Here is a 23240-nt window from a genome sequence, read left to right on the forward strand (position 1 = left end):
CAAAGTACCTATCTTGCATTAATTCTGCAGCATTTATAAGCAAATATTTTTTAGCAGTTGTTGCTACTTCCTCAGCATTCAAACAATTCAAAGAGAGCATAATAACACACAGTATCAAGATTCTCTGTGTATTTTCCATCTTTATGCAGCTTTATTTTTAACCTCTATTTCTTTTATTTTTACCTTTACTTTTTGAGACTGGTTCTCTGTATATCTTTGTCCTGGAATAACTCTGTAGACCAGGCTGTCCTTGAACTCATAAAGATCCTCTGTCTCTGTCTCCCCAGTGCTGGGCTCAAAGGTGTATGCTACCACACCTTGAACTCACAGAGATCTGTCTGTCTCTGCCTCCCAGGCATTGGCATTAAAAAAAAAGAAGGAAATGGTGTGGGAGAATTGTCTGTATTCTGTCGATCATATTTTAATAAAACGCTGATTGGCCAGGCAGGCAATATAGGTGGGAAAGCCAGACCTGTCTGGGAAGTAGGGGTGGAGCAAAAAGACGGGGAGTATTCTGGGAAGCAGGAAGCTCTTCCGCGATTCCTGTGCAGACCACCGAAGAAGCAGCATGTAAGCTGCCCTGCTGGAAAAGGTACTGAGTCATGTGCTAACGTAGATAAGGATAATGGGGTAACATAAGTTATAAGAGCTAATAAGTAGCCTGACCTAATGGGCCAATCAGTTTATAACCTAATGTAGACTCCGTGTGATTTTCTTTGGGATTTGCCTGCTGTGGGGTACCCGGGCGGGACAGAAACCCCAACAAGCAGGCCCCTCATGTTACAACTCAGGATGAAACCTGGGGTTCTATGTTTCCATGCAGGATCTCGCACAGTGGGGACCATCCTGCATCACATTTTATTCACATCCAATCACTAGTGTCCCTTGGGTTGCAGGTGCAAGGGGGTTCATATGACTACAGAGGCAGAGACAGGAGTGTCAGGACAGGAGGCCAGCATGTCATTGGCCTCCACCACCTGGAGAGATAAGAGGTAAAAGCCAATTCCTAGCTCTCTCTACAGGGACAGTTACCCATGTGACACTGACTTTACCACGGGCACTCCAATCTCAGTTCCTGGTCTGCTGCACTGAAAGAGGGAACCATCTGTGTTTTAGACACCTGCTGTGCGTGACTGTGTCAGGGGCCATCAGAGACTCATGGGGCCGCATCCACTAAACAGCCCTGGCCGGCCCAGGGAAGAAGGAAGACAGAGGATCTTCACTGTTGCAGTAGCCTTTTCCATTTTAAATTGTATTTATCAGTGTGTGCTCAGTCTGCAAAGGGAAGGTTTACTAATCTTCCAGCCTAGTACACCACACATTTCTGCTCATATGCATTCCCATTATATTCTCCCATCTTTACTGTCACTTTTTTTTTCTGTCTCTGATCAACTTTCATGTTGTGTGTGTCTGTGCACATAAAGAAACCTACATTCCATGTATGAGAGAAGCATAGCATTTGTGCCTTTCTGGTTCAGCTTACTCTGTTCAGCATACCAATCTCCAATTCCACCTGTTTTCCCCAAAATTACATCATTTAGTTGTTTATCTGACTACACTTCTCATAGGGATGCCCATATTCCCCCAACCCACATCCCTTCTTCCAACCTGGCTGACCTCTCTCCAACTAAGTCTCACCCCAGTTCCCATGGCCCCATCAGAACAATCCCTGTGAGTGGTCTTGGGCCCTAAACAGGAACAGCCCAGAATAGATAAAAGCATAAAATGTGGGGCTTGGGTTAATCAATGCTGTGAGAAACCTGGACTCTCACTTCATAATAGCAAGCACGGGAGAAGCAACATTGTTGGGGGATATTCATTCGATCACTATGAACCCTGAGTTTGCTTTTGCATTAATTAAATAAAATTAACCTTGGGTCAGGAGGCTGAGTTAGCAACTAGCTAACAGAAATTAATCACAGAACATCAGATGGCATGTGGAAGAGACAGAGAGAGAGAGAGAGAGAGAGAGAGAGAGAGAGAGAGAGAGAGAGAGAGAGAGACTGACTCACCAGAAATAGTAGCAAGGGGTTTTGAGTGGCGCACGTTTATCTTTGTTTTTGTTTTTCTGAGCATAAGAACAGGCCCTTTGGAAGATACTAGCAATGACAGAAGGTTAACTAGATGCCACTCAACCTCTTTGAGCTAGCAGGGTATCACCCCAGCCTTTTGGTCTTGAGTTTTATTAATAAATAGAAAACAGAGATTTAGTTCAAGCTACCTTTAGTGGCAGCAACAGAGGCAGATCCTGTGGGAACAGATTCCTGCTAGATTGCAGCCCAAACAGCAGGGGCAGTAACTACTGAGCCACAATTGCTGGCTGAAATAGCAGTAGATTGAGGCACAGCCACTGTGTCTGTAGGTAAAACACAGCATGGTGAAGCCAGGTCGTTCACGACCATCCTGTTTATTTGAAAGCTTATTGGGCATATGACCTTGTCACATCTGCAGGTGACAGGCAAGCTTGGCTGTTAGTAACTCTCTGCTCTACTCTTTTAGTTTGGATCGATGTGGGTAGACTACCACACTATAGCAGGGGACCAATCTTTTTGTTCACTTGTAGCTAGACTTAAAGTGGCTCAAGGCATTTTCATTTTGAAAATGAACCCATCACTTTTTTTAAAACAAACAAACAAAAAAACCTCCTACAAATACCACTAGAGAACAAATGGCAGGTTTGGACCAAGGATTAGTAAAACTTGAATATGACCTACCCATACCCCAAGAACAGGATAAGCTAAAATACATAAATGGAATTGGTTCAAAATGCAAGACTGCTCAGCTAAGCAAGTGAATGCCCCATCATACACACACGGCATCTAAAATCCCTTCTCCTGACCTTCCACATGGATTAAACACACAAAGGACCTGCCTGGTTCAGGCCACCATCACCTCCTCCAGGATGCAGAAGCTCCTTCTCATTAAGTAAAGTCTGAGTATGGAGTGGTCCCTCCCCAAACCTTGCTCTCCCTTGCCTCCCAGCAACCATAAGGAGAGCAGACCTCCTTTAACATGCATTTGCCCCATAGTGTACTCTGTCACTATTGGCCAATAGCAATAGAGCCAAACAGTAGTGCGGACTCAAACCCTGATTCATACCAACCCTTTCAGCCTTCGGGTGTTTTGTCACAGTGGTGAAAAACCTATGGTTATACCCTTCTCTTTGCAGCCCTAGGATCTGTGTGGTAGTTTGTGTGGCTCCCATAATCCCATAATCCCACAATCTCATATTAGGAGGTGTGGCTTTGTTGGAGTGGGTGTGGCCTTGTGGGAGGAAGTGTGTCATTATGGGGGTGGACTTTGGGATTTCATATACTCAGGATATCACCCGATGTCAGTCAACTTCTTGCTGCCTTCTGATCAAGATGTAGCCAGGACCACGTTTACTATCACGCCCCTACGTGCCCCATCATGAAACCTCTGAACAGTAAGCAAGCCACCCCAATTCACTGTTTTCTTTATAAGAATTGCCACGATCATGATGTCTCTTCACAGCAATAGGAACCCTAAGACAATCTGCCTTGTGTGGTTCTCATCAGGGCAGCCATAGAAGCCTGTTAAGGTGAAAATGCATATAGCTTTGTTCTCATCAAGGGCTTTACATTCTTGCCTCACCCTGAAGTCCTCTCATTTGGCAGCCTGCCATTCTCTGTTCTGAACAACCATCTTTTTCTGTGGGTGACACGATGCACCAAATGCAGGTCCCCACACGACCTGCTGAGCTAAGCAAGCTGTTTCTGCCTCTGAGCCTTTCCCCCTGGGACACTTCCCTCCAGGAAATGCACCAGACATCTTTAGTCCTGCCATCACCCCTGATGCCTTCAGATTAGAAGACTGTCCCCAGTCACCAGGCCCTCTCCTGCATGATTTTTCTGAACTTCACCCATCATCCCCTGATTTGTTCTAATTTGTTGTGTTTATTTTTTCATTCCAGTTATGATAATGAGTTTGACAATTTCTTCCTGACAGAAATGGTGGTGCATCTCTAGCCCTTACAAAAATGCTAATTCCTGGAAGGAGCTCAGTATTATTCACCAAGATAGTGCACACTTAGTGGCTGGTGTCACTCCTACACAGAGCCCTGTGTGCATCACAAGCCCTCATCACCCAAAGTGACACACAGACATAGGCAGAGGCTTCTCATTCGTTCATGGCAGCTTATGCCTGAAACAATCACTCAGAAACTATATTATTTGCAATACTGTTTGGCCAATAGCTTGAGTGAATTGCGAGCTAGCTGTTACATCTAAAATTAATCCATTTCTATTATTTAATATTTTACTATTAGGCTCATAGACTCCTGGCAAGGTTCCAGCTGCCAGCTCGCGTCTTTTCCCTCTGATAGCTACATGGCATCTCACAACTCTTTTTTTCTCCAGCATTCAGTTTAGTTTTCACTGCCTAGTTCTGTTCTGCCCTGCTATAGATTCAAAGCAGATTCTTTATTCATTAACCAATAAAAGCAACACATGGCAGAAGAACCTTCCACACCACATAGGCCGAGCCTGAGGAAGGTGGAAGGGTATTGAGGAGTGGGCCCAGCACAGGCACAATCTCTGGTGCAGGAGAGTGGGGTAGGCAGGGTGACAGGATCATCATGAAGGATGGGGGAGCTCAGGGTGAAGGCACCATGAGGCGCCCAATGCAAGCTGTCATGGTTTTCAGTCTCTATCCATGGCAAGAACACAACGTACTCAGACCATGGAGGGAGAGGGTGACAACTGCATCCACAAGTACATCCTGGAGCCAGTACTAGGGAGACACGAAGGTATTGTGGGGTATCCACCAGAGAAGACTGCTTGGGCATGGGTTTAAGCCAATATAAAATCTTTATTAGCTGGCCGGCAGTTACCCTGGGTATTTGCAATCCCAGTGTAACACTGAACTTTCTCCAGTGTGAGCTTTGAAGCACAGACATACTGGTCTGGGATGGCACACTCCACCTAACAAGAACAGTTAGCCAGAAGCAAAATTACAGAAGCCAAAAGGTGTGGACTTGGATAGACTAGGTCTTTATTTTTGTTTTGGTCAGTGGTACTGACGATGCTGAATTTTACGGCCTGAGTGGTACTCCTCAAGAAATCAGCTGTGGTAAGGTCTGAGGGCCTCCTAAGGTCTGAGGCCCTGTCACATTCTCCACTGGTCTTAATGAATCAGTCAAAATGTGAACTCATACTATTTTAGTTTAAGATGCAGGACCCCTGTGTTAATCCAATCAGAAGTAGAGACCCAGCCAGTGATGAGAGTGGAGTAACTGCTGTGGGGGGGGCAGGGGGCAAACCAGGAGAACAGACTCATGTCAATTAATTGGTTTTTGTCTGTGTCTCTTCTCTTTTTGAGTCTTTTTCCTCCCTAGCCACAGCGAGATTTTTTTTTCTAATTACTCCTGATTGATTAGCATACAAACAGCAGGTTTCTTCCAAAGCTATTTATTGTTGCCTTTATTTTAGGTGTTCCTAAGCCGAAGCCCTTCCAGTGTTTTAGGACTGTTTCAGTATCTAACTGTATATGACTGTAGCTTTAGTCCAGAAACAGAGCTGTTTAAAACCTCTAGATCCTGATCAACCTGTCACTTAGTTTGGAAAGCATTAGAAAGGGCACATTTAGTCAAACCATTGGTATGTGCCTACCAATTAGTCTCAGGGGCTTGGTAATATTGCTGGTGTCAGGATGTGTTAACCCACAAGGCCAAATAGCAGGTGTCAGAATAAAGGAAAGTGCCTAGGTTAAAGATTCAGGAATAGTAGACAAGTTTTAGTCTCTTGTAAGTCCCCATAATTTGGGTGGTCCCCAGTCACAGTGAGTTGTCATTCAATGGGCTGACAGGCTGGTTAGTTCCTATGTAGTATGGGAGCTGGGTATCTAAGCATAACTAGCAATCCTGGCTGATTTCTGGCTGGGAATGAATAACTCTATTCCCAGGGTCCCTTCCTACGGCTTAGAGTGATCCCCCAAGTTTTCCAAAGACTGGAATCTTTTAAAAGGATTTTTCAGGTTTTTCTAACTACAGTTTTTGAATTGGAAAAACCTTTGTTCCTGGCACCTAAGGGGCCCAGCCTTAGAGCATGCATAGAATTGTAAACTCAGTATTTCTATCTTAAAAGATAATCCCCCATATCTTTGCTTTGTTTCAATATAACCAATTCAATTCAATAAAGTGGGGATCAGCGAGCAAAGGTCAGATGAATATAGTTTGCTGGCCTATAGTCAACTAGCCAAGACATATCCTGTATCTGTCTTTCTCAGTCCTAGGTCGAGACCTGAGGCCCGTGGGGGGTCAGACCATAACTCTATACTCATACCCTTCATACCCACAGAACAAAGCATAAGACTCAGGAGGAGGTAGAGGGGCAGGGAGTGAAAAGGCCTGGGGCCCAACGAAACCTTAGTTTTAATGTGTCCATAGTCCAGAGACAGTCCAGTTGGCATCATCGTCCATGACTTCTACTTACTTGACCTGGGTGTGGTGAATCTGTTGTGTAATGCCAGCTACCTTCACAGCCACAGGAATGGAGAGAATCTCTTTGTAGGGTCATTTCTAAGTGGTTCCAGTGCCCCTTTGGCTACCTGCTAGAACTAAAGAGTATCAACAGACTCCAGCAAGGAGAAACTGGTACTTTGAGGTCAGTTGGGTCTCTCAGATAGCCCAGCAAATACAATTTTTGGAGGACTGGAGGTTCTGTTGTGACTTTAGAAAAAAAATGGTTGGAGGGTTCTGCCAACTGCTGGTCTCTGGGCCTGGGAAGCAGTGGAGGAGGTCTTCCAAATATCGTCTCATGGGTAAATTCCTTCCTAATGGGGTACAGCAGGTCTAAAGCCAAAGAAAGAGGTCTATCCACCCTTCTCTGGACTCTCAAGACAGTTTCATTATAGTTTTATTTTTTTTGTAACATCCTATTTTTTTTCTACCTTCCCAGGACTTTGAGTTTTATAGGCACAATGAAGTTTTCAGTGTATTTTGAAAGCTTTAGCTATTAACAGAGAAGTTTTGGCTTTGAAAGCCTGGCTACTGTCAGGTCCCATTGGCTAGGAGTAGGCCAAATCAGGCAACCAGTCTTTGGAGGGGCTTTTAAGCTTCTACTTACTATCTGAGCAGTTTCAGCCCAGGTGGGGAATGCATTTACCCACCCAGAGAAGATGGCTTGTTTCTATAAAAACCAGCAAGTATTCTTATATGCCCCTGGCATGCCAGATCACTGTGAAGTCAGTATTCTCAGAGCATCCCAGTGTTGGTGGATCTACTTAGGCACAAGATTGTAATCTGGCTGAGGCATCCTGAGCTAGCTATAACAACCTAGCTGGTCTGAGCAACTCTGCTCTGTGAATCTCAGGCAAGTAGCCTAATAAAGGTCAGTCCCAGGGTCCCACCAATTGTTTCTGGAAGAATGCTATTTCCCTCTGTTGTCCTCCATCAACCTTTTGGTTTGAACTGTCTGTTTCTTCTTAATCAAGGAGTCTCAAGCAACACTGGGTTGGGGTATGTCATCAGAGTATCAAGAAGACCCCTCTACTCTTCATGCCATTCATTGGACAGCAAGATTTTCGTGGTCCCATAGTGTGGGTTAAGACCTCTTTTGTAATGTCTTTTGTTTGTGGGCAAACAGATGGAAAATCTTTTGAGACATCTGGAAGAGCTAGGGCTATAGCAGACATCAGGAATGTTTCATAAGTCTCAAATGTATTTTTTTAGGTCTCAGTTCAGGTTTGGGGCTCAATGAGTGCCCCTCTTTGTGCTGGTGTGTAGAGAGAGCCCTTGCTATTTCCATAGACTCTGGCATCCAGAAGCAGAAATACCCAGATGCGCTTAGTGACTCTCAAGCCTGTCTCAGTCTTCGGAGCTGGGATCTGAAGGATGGCAGCATCTTACTATGAGACAGGCTCCCTTTGCCTGCCCTCAACTGGGACTCAAGATCGGCAGCCTCTTATGCGTGGAGCTGGGCTTTCTTAGTTGGTGTTCACTAGCACAATGTAACTCTTGCGGCAGCCCCTCAGTGGCCCCCTTACGATATATTTTCCTAGGAAATCCCTGATAGAAGGGAAGGAGGAATACATTTCGTGTCTTTAAATCCTTGGGACAACCTGGTCCAAGTATACTGCCTGCTGTAACACTCCTCTAGGTCTGTCTGCGTAAAAGCAAACATGGTTGACTCACCTCTGCCAGTGGGAGGCTAAGGTCTAAGACAGTGTACACTTGATTTTCTAGAAGAATCAGACTCATGAGAACCAGAGGTCTCAGGTTTCATCACAGGTAGGAGAGGTGTATTCCAGGGTAACTAGAAAGGACACCAGGATGCCCGTCTCTCCAAGCCAGGCAACATGGACTGCAATTTCCCTTTTCGTTTCCAGGGTCATTGGGTATTGTTTATAATCTGGAGTAGTTGAACTGGTTAGCTGAACAATTTTAGGAACCTGGTGTTGGGTCAGTCCTGGGAGTTGATTTCCACCCATAACCTCAGGAATCTTTGTCTTCAATCTGAGAAATAATCCACTGTATCTTTTGACTGGAGGCAGAACTTGCAGCTAGGAGGGTAAGACACCACAATTTTGCCGGGTGTCTGTTAGTCTAACTGAGTCTCATTACAGAGAAGGTGACAGTGGTTTTTGGTTTACACTAAAGTCTCACCCCAATCAGTTGTTTGTTGTCAAACACCTTTTGAGCTACCTGCTGCAACTGGGACCTATTTATATTTTTAGCATTTTAAAACTTTTATAAGTTTTTTCTAATATCTGGAGCCAACTAGGTGATGAGAGAAATCTTTTTAGCACTTGTCTTTAATTCTTTTAAAAAGAACCTAGTGGAAATTGTTTAAAGTTTCCTTGGACAGTGTTGGTCATAAGGGAAAAATCTGTTTTGCCCAGATGCACTGTCTGGCATTGATCCCCCAGCCTGGCCCAGGGTTGGGTTTTTTACTTTTCTCAGAGAAGGGTGTTTTCCAACTATACAGATCACTAATTGAAAAGAAGACATAAATCATGAAAGAGAAAGGAACAGAGCTTTCTCTTTTCCTTGGGGCTCATCCAGGGGGAACTTCCCCCTTCTTTAGGGCTGCTTAGAGCAGGCACAGAGCAGAGGGAATGCTCACCTGGAAAGTATATTCTCTTTCCTTGTGCATTAAATGGCAGGTGTTTTGGATGAGACACATCTCCCCACAGGGACCAACACTGAGCAGGAGTCAAGCAACAAAACAAGCAAGTACTCTCAGTCCTGGAATGGGGCAGACAGGTGAGATTGTTTTTTCAGGAGTGAGGTGGGATATTTCTCTGGGCAACCTGACAGAGACAAATGGATTTGGATCTCCAACAAGAGGACCACAGGTCTCAAGCCAGGGGATTCTCACTCTCATTGGTTTCATTTTGGAGTGGATGTGTCCAGTTTCTCTGAAGTGTTAGGCAGTAACTAATGCAAGAGAGTCTTGCGGACCTAGAACTCAGTTTGTGTACCCTCTAGGAGCTCTTTGGCCACCACACTCTTTCTCATTTCGAGGGGTGGCCCTGAGACCCCCAGTATCTCAAAGTCTGGTCTCTGGGAATCTTGGTAGAACTTCCAGAAATGTTGTGGGGATACCTTCTAGAGCAGACTACTTGGTTTAAACTAAGAAAAAAAAATCTATATTAGTTGACCAGAGACTACACTTGGTGTTCAGAATCCCAGTGCAGCATCAAGACATTCTCAGTGTGAGCCTTTAAGCCCCAAAACACTGTTCTTGGTTGACATACCTTGGTTAACAAGAACAGTTAGCCAGAAGCAGAATTGCAGAGGCTAAAAGGCAACGTTAGCACCTTTAGAAACTTTCCTAGATCTATGGACTTTGATAGATTAGATCTTTGTTTTAATTTTGGTAGGTGGTGCTGACGATGTGCTGAGTTTTATGACCTGAATGGTAGTCCCATCATGGAGTCAGGTATACTAGGTTCTGGGGCCCTGCTACAGAGGCAGGAGGTGAGAAAGAGTCAGTGGCCAGGGGAAGATAAAGTTCAGGGATGATCAAGGTTGGGTGGATAACGGGGTCAGTATGGGATATGGGGTGAGGGGTTCAGAGAGGCGACAGCAGAGATTCCCAGCTAGTTCTGGAAAGAGATGGAGCTGCTGATCCAGGAGCACCATGGGAGGAGGGTAGCGGGTCACCAGTGGCCATGCTAAGCCAGGCCATACCTGGTCCATCACAGGAAAGAGTTCCGAGGGACACCAGTGCTGGGCGGCTTCCACATCACTCACCTGAGAGACTAACCCATGGCAGTTTTCGCGTGGTCCACCTGTGTTGCTGGCCTCTCTACTTTCTTCCTCTGGGATTTTACGCTGAGTGATGAGACCAGAGCTTTCAATGTGGGCATGAAGGAGACCAGGTACAGCAGTCACCTCCCCTGAGCCCCAGTCATGGGCTGTAAGGGTGGCTGGGAGGGAGCTAAACACCCAGATGGCAGGACCCAGCCATGGGAGACAGCCTTCTTCCTGTGAAGGCTGTTGGAATTAAGCCAAGTGGCTGGCCACTACTGTTGAGGATTTTTCTTGATTGACTCATTTAAGGTGGAAAGACCCACTCTAAATCCAGATCTATCAAGATGGGGAGATCTACCTCCAATCTGGGCCACACCTTCTGGTGGCACTCTCTAAAACGGACATGGAAGAAAAAAGCTCTTGCCCTTTGCCTGCTTGCTCTCACTCTGCTTGGCAAGTCCTTTCCTTCATGGGTATCAGAGCCTACTTCTTTGGGATGTCAGTGTATACTGAAGATCATCTGAGACATCCAGCCATCCAGCCTCATGGACCGAACAAATGTTGAACTCCTGGACTTTCTGTCAGAAGACAGGCATTGTTGAAAGAGTCAGACCAGAGACCATAATCTGCAATCCACTCTAATAAATTAATAAATCCAGTCTCTCTCTCTCTCTCTCTCTCTCTCTCTCTCTCTCTCTCTCTCTCTCTGTATATATATATACATCTTTGTGTGTGTGTGTGTATGTGTGTGTAAGTGTACTTACAATTCATCAATTCTATTTCTCTTGAGAACTCTGACTAATACACTCCCTCATCTGCCACATTTGACAGCTCCAGCTTGGTGAGGTCAGTACCCAGGAGGTCCCTGCCTGGATTCCATCCCTTAAAACCTGCATCTTGTCTCCCAGCACTAGTAATCTAAGATTCAGTCCTGTGTCTCTGCCCTCATCACACCTCCACTTTGCCTCAGGAGCAGCACTCACCTGAGGAAGAAGAAGCAGATCCCAAGACGCAGGAATTTGGTAGTTGACAGGAATTTGATAGTCACCTCCCCGATGGCCACGAGAACCACCTCTGCCAGGGGCCCTGATATCCCTGAAGAAATGTAGATGGACCTGAATTTACCTGCTAATCCCAGACTCCACTCTCTCCATAGAACTTAGATCTGATCCTCCAAATCTTCCTGCATCCCAGATCTGAGACGCATCCTGTTGCCAACAATATAGCAGAAAAAAATCACTCTCTTCTTTCATAATTAAAGCTTCCATCACAGAGGCATGGTGGATGTCTATAATCACACTACTCAGAAGGACAAAGAAATAGGACCATAGGTTCAAAGCCAGCTTAGGTTACATAGCAAGATTCTGCATCAAAAGTCAAAACCAACAATTCCAATTGAAAATATCAAGGACTTACAGAACTGAAGAGTATGTTTGTATATGGTAGTAATGGGCACACAAAAAGAACTTTTCAAAATTTTTATATTTTTATTTTCCTGCATGTATGTATGTGCACACATGAGTGCCTGATACCCTCTGAAGCCAAAAGAGGCTTTCAGCCATTCTGGAACTAGTGTTACACATAGTTAAAGGCTGCCATGTGGGTGCTGAGAACTGAAACTTGGTAGTCTACAAGAGCAGCCAGGATAAGGAAGGATGGACCCTGCTCTGAGCTAAAGAGATTCTGTTCCTGCAACCCAAGATGACTCCCCCTACCTGGACTAGCTCCTCCAGGGGCATGGGTTGTGGCATTCTGTGTAGTATCTTGGAAAAACAAACAAACAAACAAGTCTCAGGTTTCAGCCCTATTCCCCACAACTGTCCAGAAAGCACAGAATCTGAGCTGTATAGGACCTGTGTCTGTCTCAGTCCCCAGCCTATGACACCATCACCATGAATCCCAGCCCTGGGTTGAACTCACAGGAGACATTGATCTGGACAGTCTTTTGAACAGTCACACTGACTCCAGGGAAGGCCACTTGGCAGATGAGGTTGGTGCCATGGTCCTGGAACCTGGGTGTGAGGGTCAGCACTGAGGAGAGGGTGGTCCTGGGGCCCAGAGATGCGAGGACAGTTGTCATCCAGGAGAAGATAGGAGGTGTCCCCCGCTCACAGGCCCAGGGCACAGAGCATGTCACGTTGCTAGGAAGGCCAAGCTCCAGCATTTGTGGAATGTCGATGTTGGGGGTGTGAGTGAGGGCTGGTGAGGAGAGAAAGACATGCAGGATCAGTTGGGGGTGGATAGCCATTGAGAGACACAGGCTGGTGAGGAGAGAAAGACATGCAGGATCAGATGGGGAGGATAGCCATTGAGAGACACAGGCTGGTGAGGAGAGAAAGACATGCAGGATCAGATGGGGAGGATAGCCATTGAGAGACACAGGCTCCCACCCCAACTCCTCTGTTACTCTCCTCCATCCCCAGTGACTCTCAGGCTGGGATCCTAGAGCTGCTCTGTGACACCCACGAGCTTCCTCTCTGGCCAGCGTGGAGCCAGTACTTTACCTGTCACCTGCACAGAGAGCTGATTCTTGTAGTAATTCCACTTGAAGGAGTCTTTTTCAATCCTGAAAAAGTAAGAACCGCTGTCGATCCTCTGCACATCTCTGATGTCCAGCGAGCAATCGCTGTTCCTTGGGGTCCCGGAGAGATGGAACTGGCCCTGATTCTTCACCGGCTGGGGGTGAGCAAACGGAGGGAGACACAGGCACAGCTTTCTAGAAACTGAGAAAGCTGCAGAAAATCAACAGATTGTGGCTCACAGAAGAGGAACCAAAGACTGCAGGTGGCCTGAGTCTTCCTGTCTGCAGAGAACACATGAAAACCCAGCAGTCAGACAGCCAAGAGGCCAGAGAGACCCAGCCAGAGAGGAACAGAGGAGGAGAGCGATGGAGGCAGCTCTGTGAGAGGTTTTGTCGCACAAGCATGAGGAACTAAATTTAGATTCACAACATGTACGTAAAACCTGGGCGTGACATTGCGTGCCCGTAATTCCAGGGTTGGGAAGACAGAGAGCCAGGAGGATCCCTAGCACGTGTCTGCCACTCATTCTACCCGAATTGGTCATCTGTAGATTCGGTGAGACACCCTCTCTCAAAAACTGAGAGACACTGGAGAGGTGTTTCAGCGGTTTAAAGCACTTACTACTCTTGCAAAGGACCCAGGATTAATTCCCAGCACCCATGTGGTGTCTCACAGTCATGAATAACTCCAGTTCCAAGGGATTTGACATCCTCTTCTGGCCTATACACATTTACATCCAGGCAACTCATGCACTCATACACATAAGATAAAATAATAAATTTTAAAAAATATTTTAATGAGGCAGAGAGTAGTTCAGGAAGACATCAGCTGTGGAGGGCCGGACCACATTCTCCATTGCTTCTAGGAACAAAGGTAGAGATTGACCTCTATGACCTCAAGGCATGGTAGTATATGCCTTTGGTCCCAATGCCTGGGAGGCAGAGACAAGCAGATCTCTGTGAGTTCAAGATGATGTAGCACACGCCTTTAATCCCAGCGCACGTGCTTTGTAACTCTCTACCGCTGCGTCCCTGCCTACTCCCGAGGCATCATCTGGGATAATGGGCAACGGACCGATTCAAGAGTGACACGTCAGAAGCGAGGACTGTTTCCTTTATAAGGGCTGGGTTCCCCTCATTCTGGGTCTCCGCTTTGGAAGCTGATGCTCTCCCTCTCAAGAGGCATTAAAGCTTTACTGCAGAAGTATCCTAAATGCCCCGCGTCGTTCTTGCTGGCGAGACCGTAGCGCGGGACAACTGGTGCCGAAACCCGGGACGCCGAGGGACCCTGACAACTGCTCGCACCGCCGGAGACCCCTTGGACACAAGGAGGATTCAGAACTGCAGGGTGTTTACTCAGAGAGATATGACTATTCTTGGATTTTTCGGTTTTGGGCTTGACTTGTTTCCGCATTGGGAAGGTGTCGTAGGGGCCTTGCTACCTCTTTTAGCAGTCCTCTTATATTTTGCCAAAAATTGCTTAGAAGATAAATCCTGCCAGGCTGTTGTTGCGGACGGACAAAATGTATTGGAGGAAGTCCAGGATAGCATATCAGAAACTGAATGCAATGAGAGGTTAGGCGCGCCTACAAGAAAAAGAAATAAGGAAATTGGATCCCCCGATGGTTCTGAGAAAATTAGAATGGGGGAGAAGATTGACCTACAAGGTCAAAAGCTTTCTGATATCAATAATAAGAAAAAAGAAAAAACCAGTAGTTTATATCCTCTGCAGGGGCTTGAAGCTCTGCAAATTGAAAATGACCATGAAAATGAGCACGAAAGTTCTGGCTCAGGAGAAGAGGAAGGAGAACTGGATACAGAGGAGGAAGTAGAATTAGCCAGCGGCAGGGCCATGAGGTCATCCCAAACGGCCCATCCGCCTCCTTACGAGCCGCGCCCTCCCCCAACTTCCCCTTCGGCGCCTCCTTATGAGGAACGCCTTGGGCCAAAGACCTTTTCATTTATGCCTGACAAGGTCAAAAGAAAGTTACACCTGGCCTTCCCTGTTTATGAAGGGGAAAATGGGCGAATACATGCGCCTGTGGAGTACAACCAAATCAAGGAGTTAGCAGAGTCAGTCAGAAAGTATGGAGTAACGGCTAATTTTACCTTAGCCCAGTTGGACAGATTGGCCTCGTCTGCCATGACTCCAGCAGATTGGGAAGCAGTTGCAAAAGCGTCGCTCATCAGCATGGGTCAATATTTAGAATGGAAAGCGCTATGGCACGAGGCAGCCCAGGAACAGGCCAGAGCTAACGCTCAGGCCTTAACTCCAGAACAACAGCAATGGACATTTGACCTCCTGACTGGGCGAGGGCACTACGCCATGGCCCAGACAAACTACCCTTACGGCGCCTACCGCCAGATAGCCGATACAGCTATAAGAGCATGGAAAGCCTTGACAAAAAAGGGAGAAGGGAGCACTCCGCTCACCAAGATTATACAAGGGACGCAGGAGCCTTTTTCAGATTTCGTGGCAAGAATGACTGAGGCAGCAGGACGCATTTTTGGCGATACTGATATGGCCACGCCCCTAATTGAACAGCTTGTCTTTGAGCAAGCCACGCAGGAATGCCGTGCCGCCATAGCCCCTAGGAAAAATAAAGGGCTACAGGACTGGCTCAGGGTCTATAGAGAACTAGGAGGACCCCTGACGAATGCAGGTTTGGCTGCAGCCATCTTGCGGTCACAACAACGCCCTTTTAAAGGACCAGACACAAGAGTTTGCTTTAAATGCAGGAAGCCAGGACACTTAAAAAGGGACTGTAGATCATCAGAAAAGGAGAGAGCGCCCCCTATGCTTTGCTCACGCTGTGATAAAGGTTATCATAGGGCAGAACTCTGCCGCTCCGTTAGGGACGCCCATGGTAAGATCCTCCCACCATTAGGAAACCCACAGATTGATGATCCAAAAAACGGGATGGCGGGCCCTCGGTCCCAGGGCCCCCAAAAATATGGGAACAAGCTCGTCAGGGCAACGACCGAGGGACCCTCGGAGGCAGAACAAGGATGGACTTATGTGCCTCCACCGACTTCTTATTGATGCCTCAAATGGGGGTACAGCCCGTCCCTGTGCAGCTGCCTGAGCCCCTACCCCCTGGAAGCATGGGCCTGCTTTTAGGACATGGCTCGCTTACCCTACAGGGATTAATCGTCCACCCAGGTCTCGTTGATAGTCAGCACACTGCTGAAATACAAGCCCTATGCTCCTGCCCTAGTGGAGTTTTTTCCATCAATAAAGGAGACAGGATAGCTCAACTACTGCTTCTCCCGGCAGACATCCGCCAGAGGCCGGAGAATAGATTAATGGGGTCAACAAGGACAGGATTCAGCCTACTTGGTTGTTAGCCTTCACGATCGACCCAAACTGCCCCTTTGGGTCAATGGTAAATGCTTCGAAGGCATTTTGGACACCGGTGCGGACAAAAGTATTATCTCATCGCGCTGATGGCCGCGGTCCTGGCCCATTACCGAGTCGTCTCATGCCCTACAGGGCTTGGGCTACAATGCAAACCCCACCATTAGCTCCACCAGATTAACTTGGAAAACAGACGAAGGGCAGTCAGGATATTTTACACCATATGTCCTCCCCCTGCCGATCAACTTATGGGGAAGAGACATGATGCAGGGCATGGGATTGACCTTATCTAATACATATTCATCTCAGGCCCAAGATGTTATGATCAGAATGGGTCATAGGCCAGGAAGGGGCTTGGGTTGCTCCCAGCAGGGAATACGGGAGCCAATAAATCCTAAACCTAATGTCGATAAACAGGGCCTGGGTTTTTCCTAGGCGCCACTGGGGCAACACGGCCCATACCATGGAAAACAGAGACCCCCGTATGGGTTCCCCAATGGCCACTTACTTCTGAAAAACTGGAAGCAATGAATCAGCTAATTAATGAGCAGTTGGCTCTGGGACACATAGAACCATCCACCTCTCCGTGGAATACACCCATTTTTGTCATTAGAAAGAAATCCGGAAGATGGCGCTTGCTGCATGATTTGAGAGCCGTTAATGAACAAATGCACCTCTTTGGACCTATGCAGCGAGGACTCCCGGTGCTTTCAGCTTTGCCCAAAAATTGGAATCTGATAATAATAGATATTAAGGATTGTTTCTTTTCTATTCCATTGCATCCTGCTGATAGGCCTCGCTTTGCTTTTACTGTTCCTTCAATTAATCATATAGAGCCTGATAAACGTTTTCAATGGAAAAACCTCCCTCAGGGTATATGTCTCAGTCCGACCATTTGTCAGATGTTTATGCAGGAGGCTCTTAAACCGCTTCGTGAACGGTTTCCATATTTGCTTATGGTTCATTATATGGATGATGTACTTATATGTCATGAGGACTTACAGGTCCTAAAGGAAGCCTACCCACTGCTCGTTAAAAGTTTACAGCTATGGGGTCTTCAAATAGCCGCTGAGAAGGTCCAGATTGCAGATACTGGCCAATTTTTAGGTTCTGTTATTCTTCCTGAAAAGATTCTGCCTCAAAAAATAAAAATTTATAGGGATGATTTGCGAACGTTAAATGATTTCCAAAAGTTGTTAAGAGATATTAATTGGCTGCGACCGTTTTTAAAAATCCCCTCTGCTGATTTGAAGCCATTGTTTGATATCTTGGAAGGGGATACTCATATTACCTCCCCTCGGGCTTTGACGCCGGCAGCAGAGGCAGCCTTATTGCTAATGGAGGAATCCATTAAGGAGGCACAGCTGTGCCATATTGATGAGACTCAACCATTTGCTCTATGCGTGTTTAAAACAAGAAAGCTACCCACTGCTATGCTATGGCAGGACGGACCGTTACTATGGATCCATCCGCATGCTTCTCCTAACAAAAGTATTGATTGGTACCCCGCCGCTATAGCTCAAATTGCCCTTAAAGGCCTTAAAATGTCTATTAGTCATTTTGGCAAGCACCCAGAGGTTATGATAATTCCCTATACCTCCTCTCAGGTACAAACTTTGGCCGCTGCCTCTGACGATTGGGCCATTTTGGTTACCACCTTTTCAGGGAAAATTGATAATCATTATCCTAAACACCCTCTACTGCAGTTCGCTGCATGTCATCCCATTATGTTTCCCCGAATTACATCTTTTGCTCCGTTAAAAGACGGGATGACGGTTTATACAGATGGCTCCAAGAATGGTATGGGAGCCTATGTTGTCAGTTCTAAAACATATATAAAGAACTTTTCTGCCACCTCGCCCCAGGTGATGGAATATATGATGGTTTTAGAGGTTCTTCAAAGATTTCCTTGTCCCCTTAATATTGTTTCTGATTCTGCCTATATGGTTAACGCTGTTAAATTATTAGAAGCCGCTGGAATTATAAAACCTACTAATACAATGGCAGCTCTTTTCCAGAGGATACAGGATTGCTTACTAAGTAGGAGAGCTCCATTTTTTATCACACACATAAGAGCACATTCGGGGCTTCCAGGCCCAATGAGTCTAGGCAATGACCTGGCTGATCGTGCTACGCGGCTTGCTGCAGTAGCTCTTGCCTCCCCGTTGCAGACCGCTAAAACCTTTCATGACAATTTTCATGTTACAGCTGAAACCCTGCGCAAACGTTTTTCTCTTACCAGAAAAGAGGCTTGCGATATTGTAACCCAATGTCACAGCTGTTGCCAGTTTCTTCCTATCAGACACACTGGCATAAACCCCAGAGGGATTACGCCCTTGCAAATATGGCAGATGGACGTAACTCATATCACTGCCTTTGGAAAACTTCAATATATGCATGTGTCGATTGACACATGCTCTGGCATTATTCATGCCACACCGCTTACAGGAGAAAAAACCTCTTATGTCATTCAACATTGCCTTGAGGCATGGAATGCTTGGGGCAAGCCCACATCTTTAAAAACGGATAATGGGCCTGCCTATACTTCTCAAAAGTTTAAGCAATTCTGTGCGCAGATGCAGGTCACCCACATTACAGGCCTGCCTTATAACCCCCAGGGGCAAGGTATCATAGAACGAGCGCATCGCACCCTCAAATCTTATCTACTTAAACAGAAAGGGGGAATATTGACAGAGCTGCCCACGACGCCAAGGGTGGCCATCGCCATGGCTCTGTTCACCATAAATTTTTTAAATCTGGATGATAATGGCCAAAATGCTGCAACACGACATTGTTCGGATCCGCAGCGGCCCAAAGATTTGGTTAAGTGGAAAGATGTGCTTTCTAATGAATGGAAAGGCCCGGATCCCATCTTATTGAGATCCAGGGGAGCTGTTTATGTCTTCCCACAGGATCAAGAAAGCCCATTCTGGCTGCCAGAGCGATTGACCCGAACAGTGAAGAGTGATCCACAACACACGGATTCGCCTGAGGACCTGGCTGCTGTTCCTCCTGCCATTTTGCGGATGGATGACAGAGCACCGATGGAGGACACTCTCAGCCTTCCTGAAGCTGTTACCAGTCAACCATAGGATGGCGGTGTCTCCCCGATTTTTTACAACCAATAAGACTCTGGGCCCCCTCCCTACCGTCCTAGAGATGATTTATAAGCTTGGCCGTAGGACTCCAGTCCTGGGCCATGTCTCTCATTCCCCTACTTCAAAGAATGGGTGGGGGTGGAAATGTTTTGGAACAGTCCTATGCTATGGATTAATGTTTCTCCTCTGGATGGTCTGCTGACTCAAATCCCAAAATCGTAGGGACAAAATGGTTATTGCACAAGCGCTGGCTGCCCTGGAACAGGGGCCTCTACTGATATGTGGCTATCTATGTTAAAGCAGTAAGGTTTAAGCCAACCAGCTCCTGCACCCCTAGGACTATGGTCCATTGCACAGGATGGAATGCTGGGCTTAGCTAGCCCTAAAGGTTGTCGAACTGAAGAGCATCGCACAGAGAATGGCCCTCTCTGAGAGATAAGTCGCTCTGCTTAAGGGTTTCCTGCCGTATATTCCCTTTCCCAGAAAATTGGCAGAGGGCAGGCCGGATAGGTTCCAGGTGTCATGAGCCTAGGGACAGATTCCATGCAAGCCCATCGTAATGTTTTCATTTTGGGAAATGCGACCTCTATCTTTACCTTCCTAGGGAGTTGCCTTTCTGCAAAGAAGTAAAAAAAGGGGGATATGTGGAGGGCCGGACCACATTCTCCATTGCTTCTAGGAACAAAGGTAGAGATTGACCTCTATGACCTCAAGGCATGGTAGTATACGCCTTTGGTCCCAATGCCTGGGAGGCAGAGACAAGCAGATCTCTGTGAGTTCAAGATGATGTAGCACACGCCTTTAATCCCAGCGCACGTGCTTTGTAACTCTCTACCGCTGCGTCCCTGCCTACTCCCGAGGCATCATCTGGGATAATGGGCAATGGACCAATTCAAGAGTGACACGTCAGAAGCGAGGACTGTTTCCTTTATAAGGGCTGGGTTCCCCTCATTCTGGGTCTCCGCTTTGGAAGCTGATGCTCTCCCTCTCAAGAGGCATTAAAGCTTTACTGCAGAAGTATCCTAAATGCCCCGCGTCGTTCTTGCTGGCGAGACCGTAGCGCGGGACAATCAGCCTTGGCCCTCACACCCACACTTGTGCGTGAACACCACGCGCGTGATACACAGATTTATGCACACACATGTACACAAAAAGAGAGGGGAGAATGATGGGTGGATGGAGGGAGTAAGAAGGGAGGGAGAAATAGAGGATGTTAAGGAGCACGTTCTGAGGCACTTCCTCCAGCACCGAGGTGGTCTCCCTTAGGAGGGAGAACTTCCTCCAGCACCGAGGCGGGTCTCCCCTAGGAGGAGATCTCTGTTGTGTCTGCACTCTCACTTCTCCAGGAAGCACACAGTGAGCCGTGGGCATTGCAGAGCTCGACACAAGGGAACCTGGTCCCCTCCTGTGCTGCCTGCCATGCAGGTGCCTCAGACTCTCAACACACTGATGCAGCTGTCTTCAGGACTGCTGGCACTGGGGACTTCTCCACCTGCTGCAGAGGCATATGGGATATATCTATAAAGTACGAGCTGGGAACTATTTCCCTCATGTCTAATGGACTAATTCCTGGGTATTAATGTCAGTAGCACTGTCAAGGTGACACAAAAGCAGAACATGAATTATCAACAGTACAGGATAAACAGCTTCCCATGGTGTGGTGTGGACAGCAGTGACGGATGTCATTACCTTGCAGACCAGCACTTCCTCCCCATCTCAGATCTCTATCTCCCAGGGAAAGAATGGACTATCAGAAAAGATTCAATTTTTGGTTCAACTCCTATGATTTTCCATGTCACAGAATTTGATGTTACAAATATACATATATATTTAAATTTATTTGCTGGGTGTGATGGTGTATACTTTGAATGCCAGCCCTTGGAGACAGAACCAGGCAGGCCTCTGTGAGTTGATGAGCCTGGTCTACATAGTGCCTTCTAGGCCAGCCAGGACTAAATAGTGAGACACTCTCTCAAAAATATTTTTATTAATTCTTTGAGGATTTCATACAGTGTATTTTGATCATATATACCCCTACTTCCCTATCCACCCACCATTGTGCTTTTATTTTAAATAAAACCCATTGATTTCAGTTTATGTGACCCCTATACTCTTGGGTTTGTGACCTCCTGCTGGGGTGTGGTCAACCTACCAGGAGCCACATCCTTAAATTCTGACTCTCCCTATCCCAGCAGCTGTCAGTTGCCAATAGCTCTTCAACTAGGGGGCAGGGTTTCATGCTCATCTCTCCTCTCCAGCTGGGACCTGGTCTGACTTGAGGTTGCACAAGTCTTATGCATGCTATCACAACTACTATGAGTTCTTATGTGCAATAGCTCTGGTGGGAGCCGAGGATGCTTCTTGCTTGTAGTCATCCACTGCCTCTGGTTCTTACATTCTTTCCACTTTTCCTTCTGCAATGATTCCTGAGCCTAAGGAATGGAGAGTGGTGTAAATGGCCTATGTAGGGTTAAGCACGATGCAATTTTTGTACGCAGTTCTCTTTTTGTTGTTGAGTAGGATCTTATATTCTAAAATTGGAATTGTTTCTGTTTGTTTATAAATTGTTTAATTAAGAGTCCTTAGTATGCAGTGAATACCTGCTTTAGATGTTGTCTCGTGGCATGTAATATTTCACCATCTGTGCAGCCTTTTTCGGGACAGTAAGAAGTTACAGGTATCTAAACCTTCTTGGTGTGTACAAGGAGACCCATGATATATCCAGGAGGAAGAAAATAAAGATTATTAAGGAGGCTGGTTCAGACAGGAAATCATCCTGGAGAGATGGTCACAGACCAGCTCAGCCCAAAGAAACTCAAGGCCCCTTTGCCTGGGACCTCTAAAAGTTTCCTTTCTCCTGTGAATGGTCTTGGTGTGACTAAGTGAAGGACTTTGCCCACTGGGGACCATCCTGTATTGTCTATGGCCTTCAGATCCAATCACAAGTGTTTCTCTAAGGTAAAAGCACAGGGATACGGGATGCTGATTCAGGGTCGAGGCCATGTAACCCCAGAGGCAGAGATGGGAGTGGTGGAGAGGGGACAAGGATGACAATGACTTCCACTGAGTGGGGAAGCAAGGGTGGATAGTCCTTCTGACCTCTTCAGGGACCATTGTAAGAGGTCACTTGTTTGTTCCTGGCTGCTCAGACCTGAAATAATTACACAGAAACCATATTTTTTGCAATACTGTTTCACCAATAGCTTAAACATATTTCTGGCTAACTCTTTTATTTTAAATTAATCTGTATATTGCCATAAGGCTGTGGCTTACTGGGTAAAGTCCTGGCATCTGTCTTCAACAGGGCTACATGGCTTTTCCTGTCTCTGCCTTCTTTCTCCCAGCAATCAATTTAGTTTCCCCCACCTACCTATATTCTGCCCTGTGTAGGTCTAAGACTTTATTAACTAACGGTATTCACAGCATAGAGAAGCAAATCCCACACCACCTCCTTTTATCTGTTTAAAAGAAAGGTGTTTAACTTTAACATAATAAAATTACATATAACAACACAGAATTACAGTTACAATATTGATATCTACTTTATCTTTTATCGTAACTAAGAAAAACTATAATTATAACTATCTATTCTTCAACTTCATCAAAGACCCCAGAAAATGTAATATTATCTAAGTAAACAGGAAGTACATCATAAGCAACTTCCAAAACTCTAGAATTGACAGAGACATCTCACTACTTGGACAGTCACTCAAAGTTGTTCTGTACTGTTGGGGCATCCATCTTCAGCCTACAGGCCCATAGTATTTGGTAGACTTTTCCATGAAGCAGGAAATTTCAAAGACAGTTCTGCCTATATTGACAGTTTGTCAGTCACTTTCTTCTGTGTCCTACAAAATGTCTTGCAGACTCTTCCATGAAGCAGGAACCCTGAAGGATCATCTCACCTTTAAGCAAGTTCAGCAGCCATTTCTCTGTGGGTCCTGCATCTCCAGTTCATACAGCATAACACTGAGCAGTCTAGGCAAGAGCAGTTTCTTGCCCAAATGGTTAGCAAACTCCATTAGGAACCTCTTCAGTGCCCATCTT

The 23240-nt window shown here is 46.3% G+C and overlaps 1 protein-coding gene across 1 annotated transcript in view; it reads right to left on the reverse strand.

Moving 5' to 3' along the window:
• Positions 1–23240, reverse strand: part of LOC148118872 (myeloid cell surface antigen CD33-like) — a 67049-nt gene that overhangs the window by 42265 nt on the left and 1544 nt on the right. The window contains exons 2-4 of the mRNA XM_087899414.1: positions 12721–12892; positions 12137–12415; positions 11200–11311 (exon numbers count right to left, since the gene is read on the reverse strand). Coding sequence (XP_087755540.1) covers positions 11200–11311; positions 12137–12415; positions 12721–12892 — 563 coding nt within the window. The remainder of the gene's footprint in view (positions 1–11199; positions 11312–12136; positions 12416–12720; positions 12893–23240) is intronic.

This window comes from Myodes glareolus, chromosome 20, assembly GCF_982192425.1.
Source record: "Myodes glareolus chromosome 20, mMyoGla1.1, whole genome shotgun sequence".
NCBI classification, from domain to species: Eukaryota; Metazoa; Chordata; class Mammalia; order Rodentia; family Cricetidae; genus Myodes; species Myodes glareolus.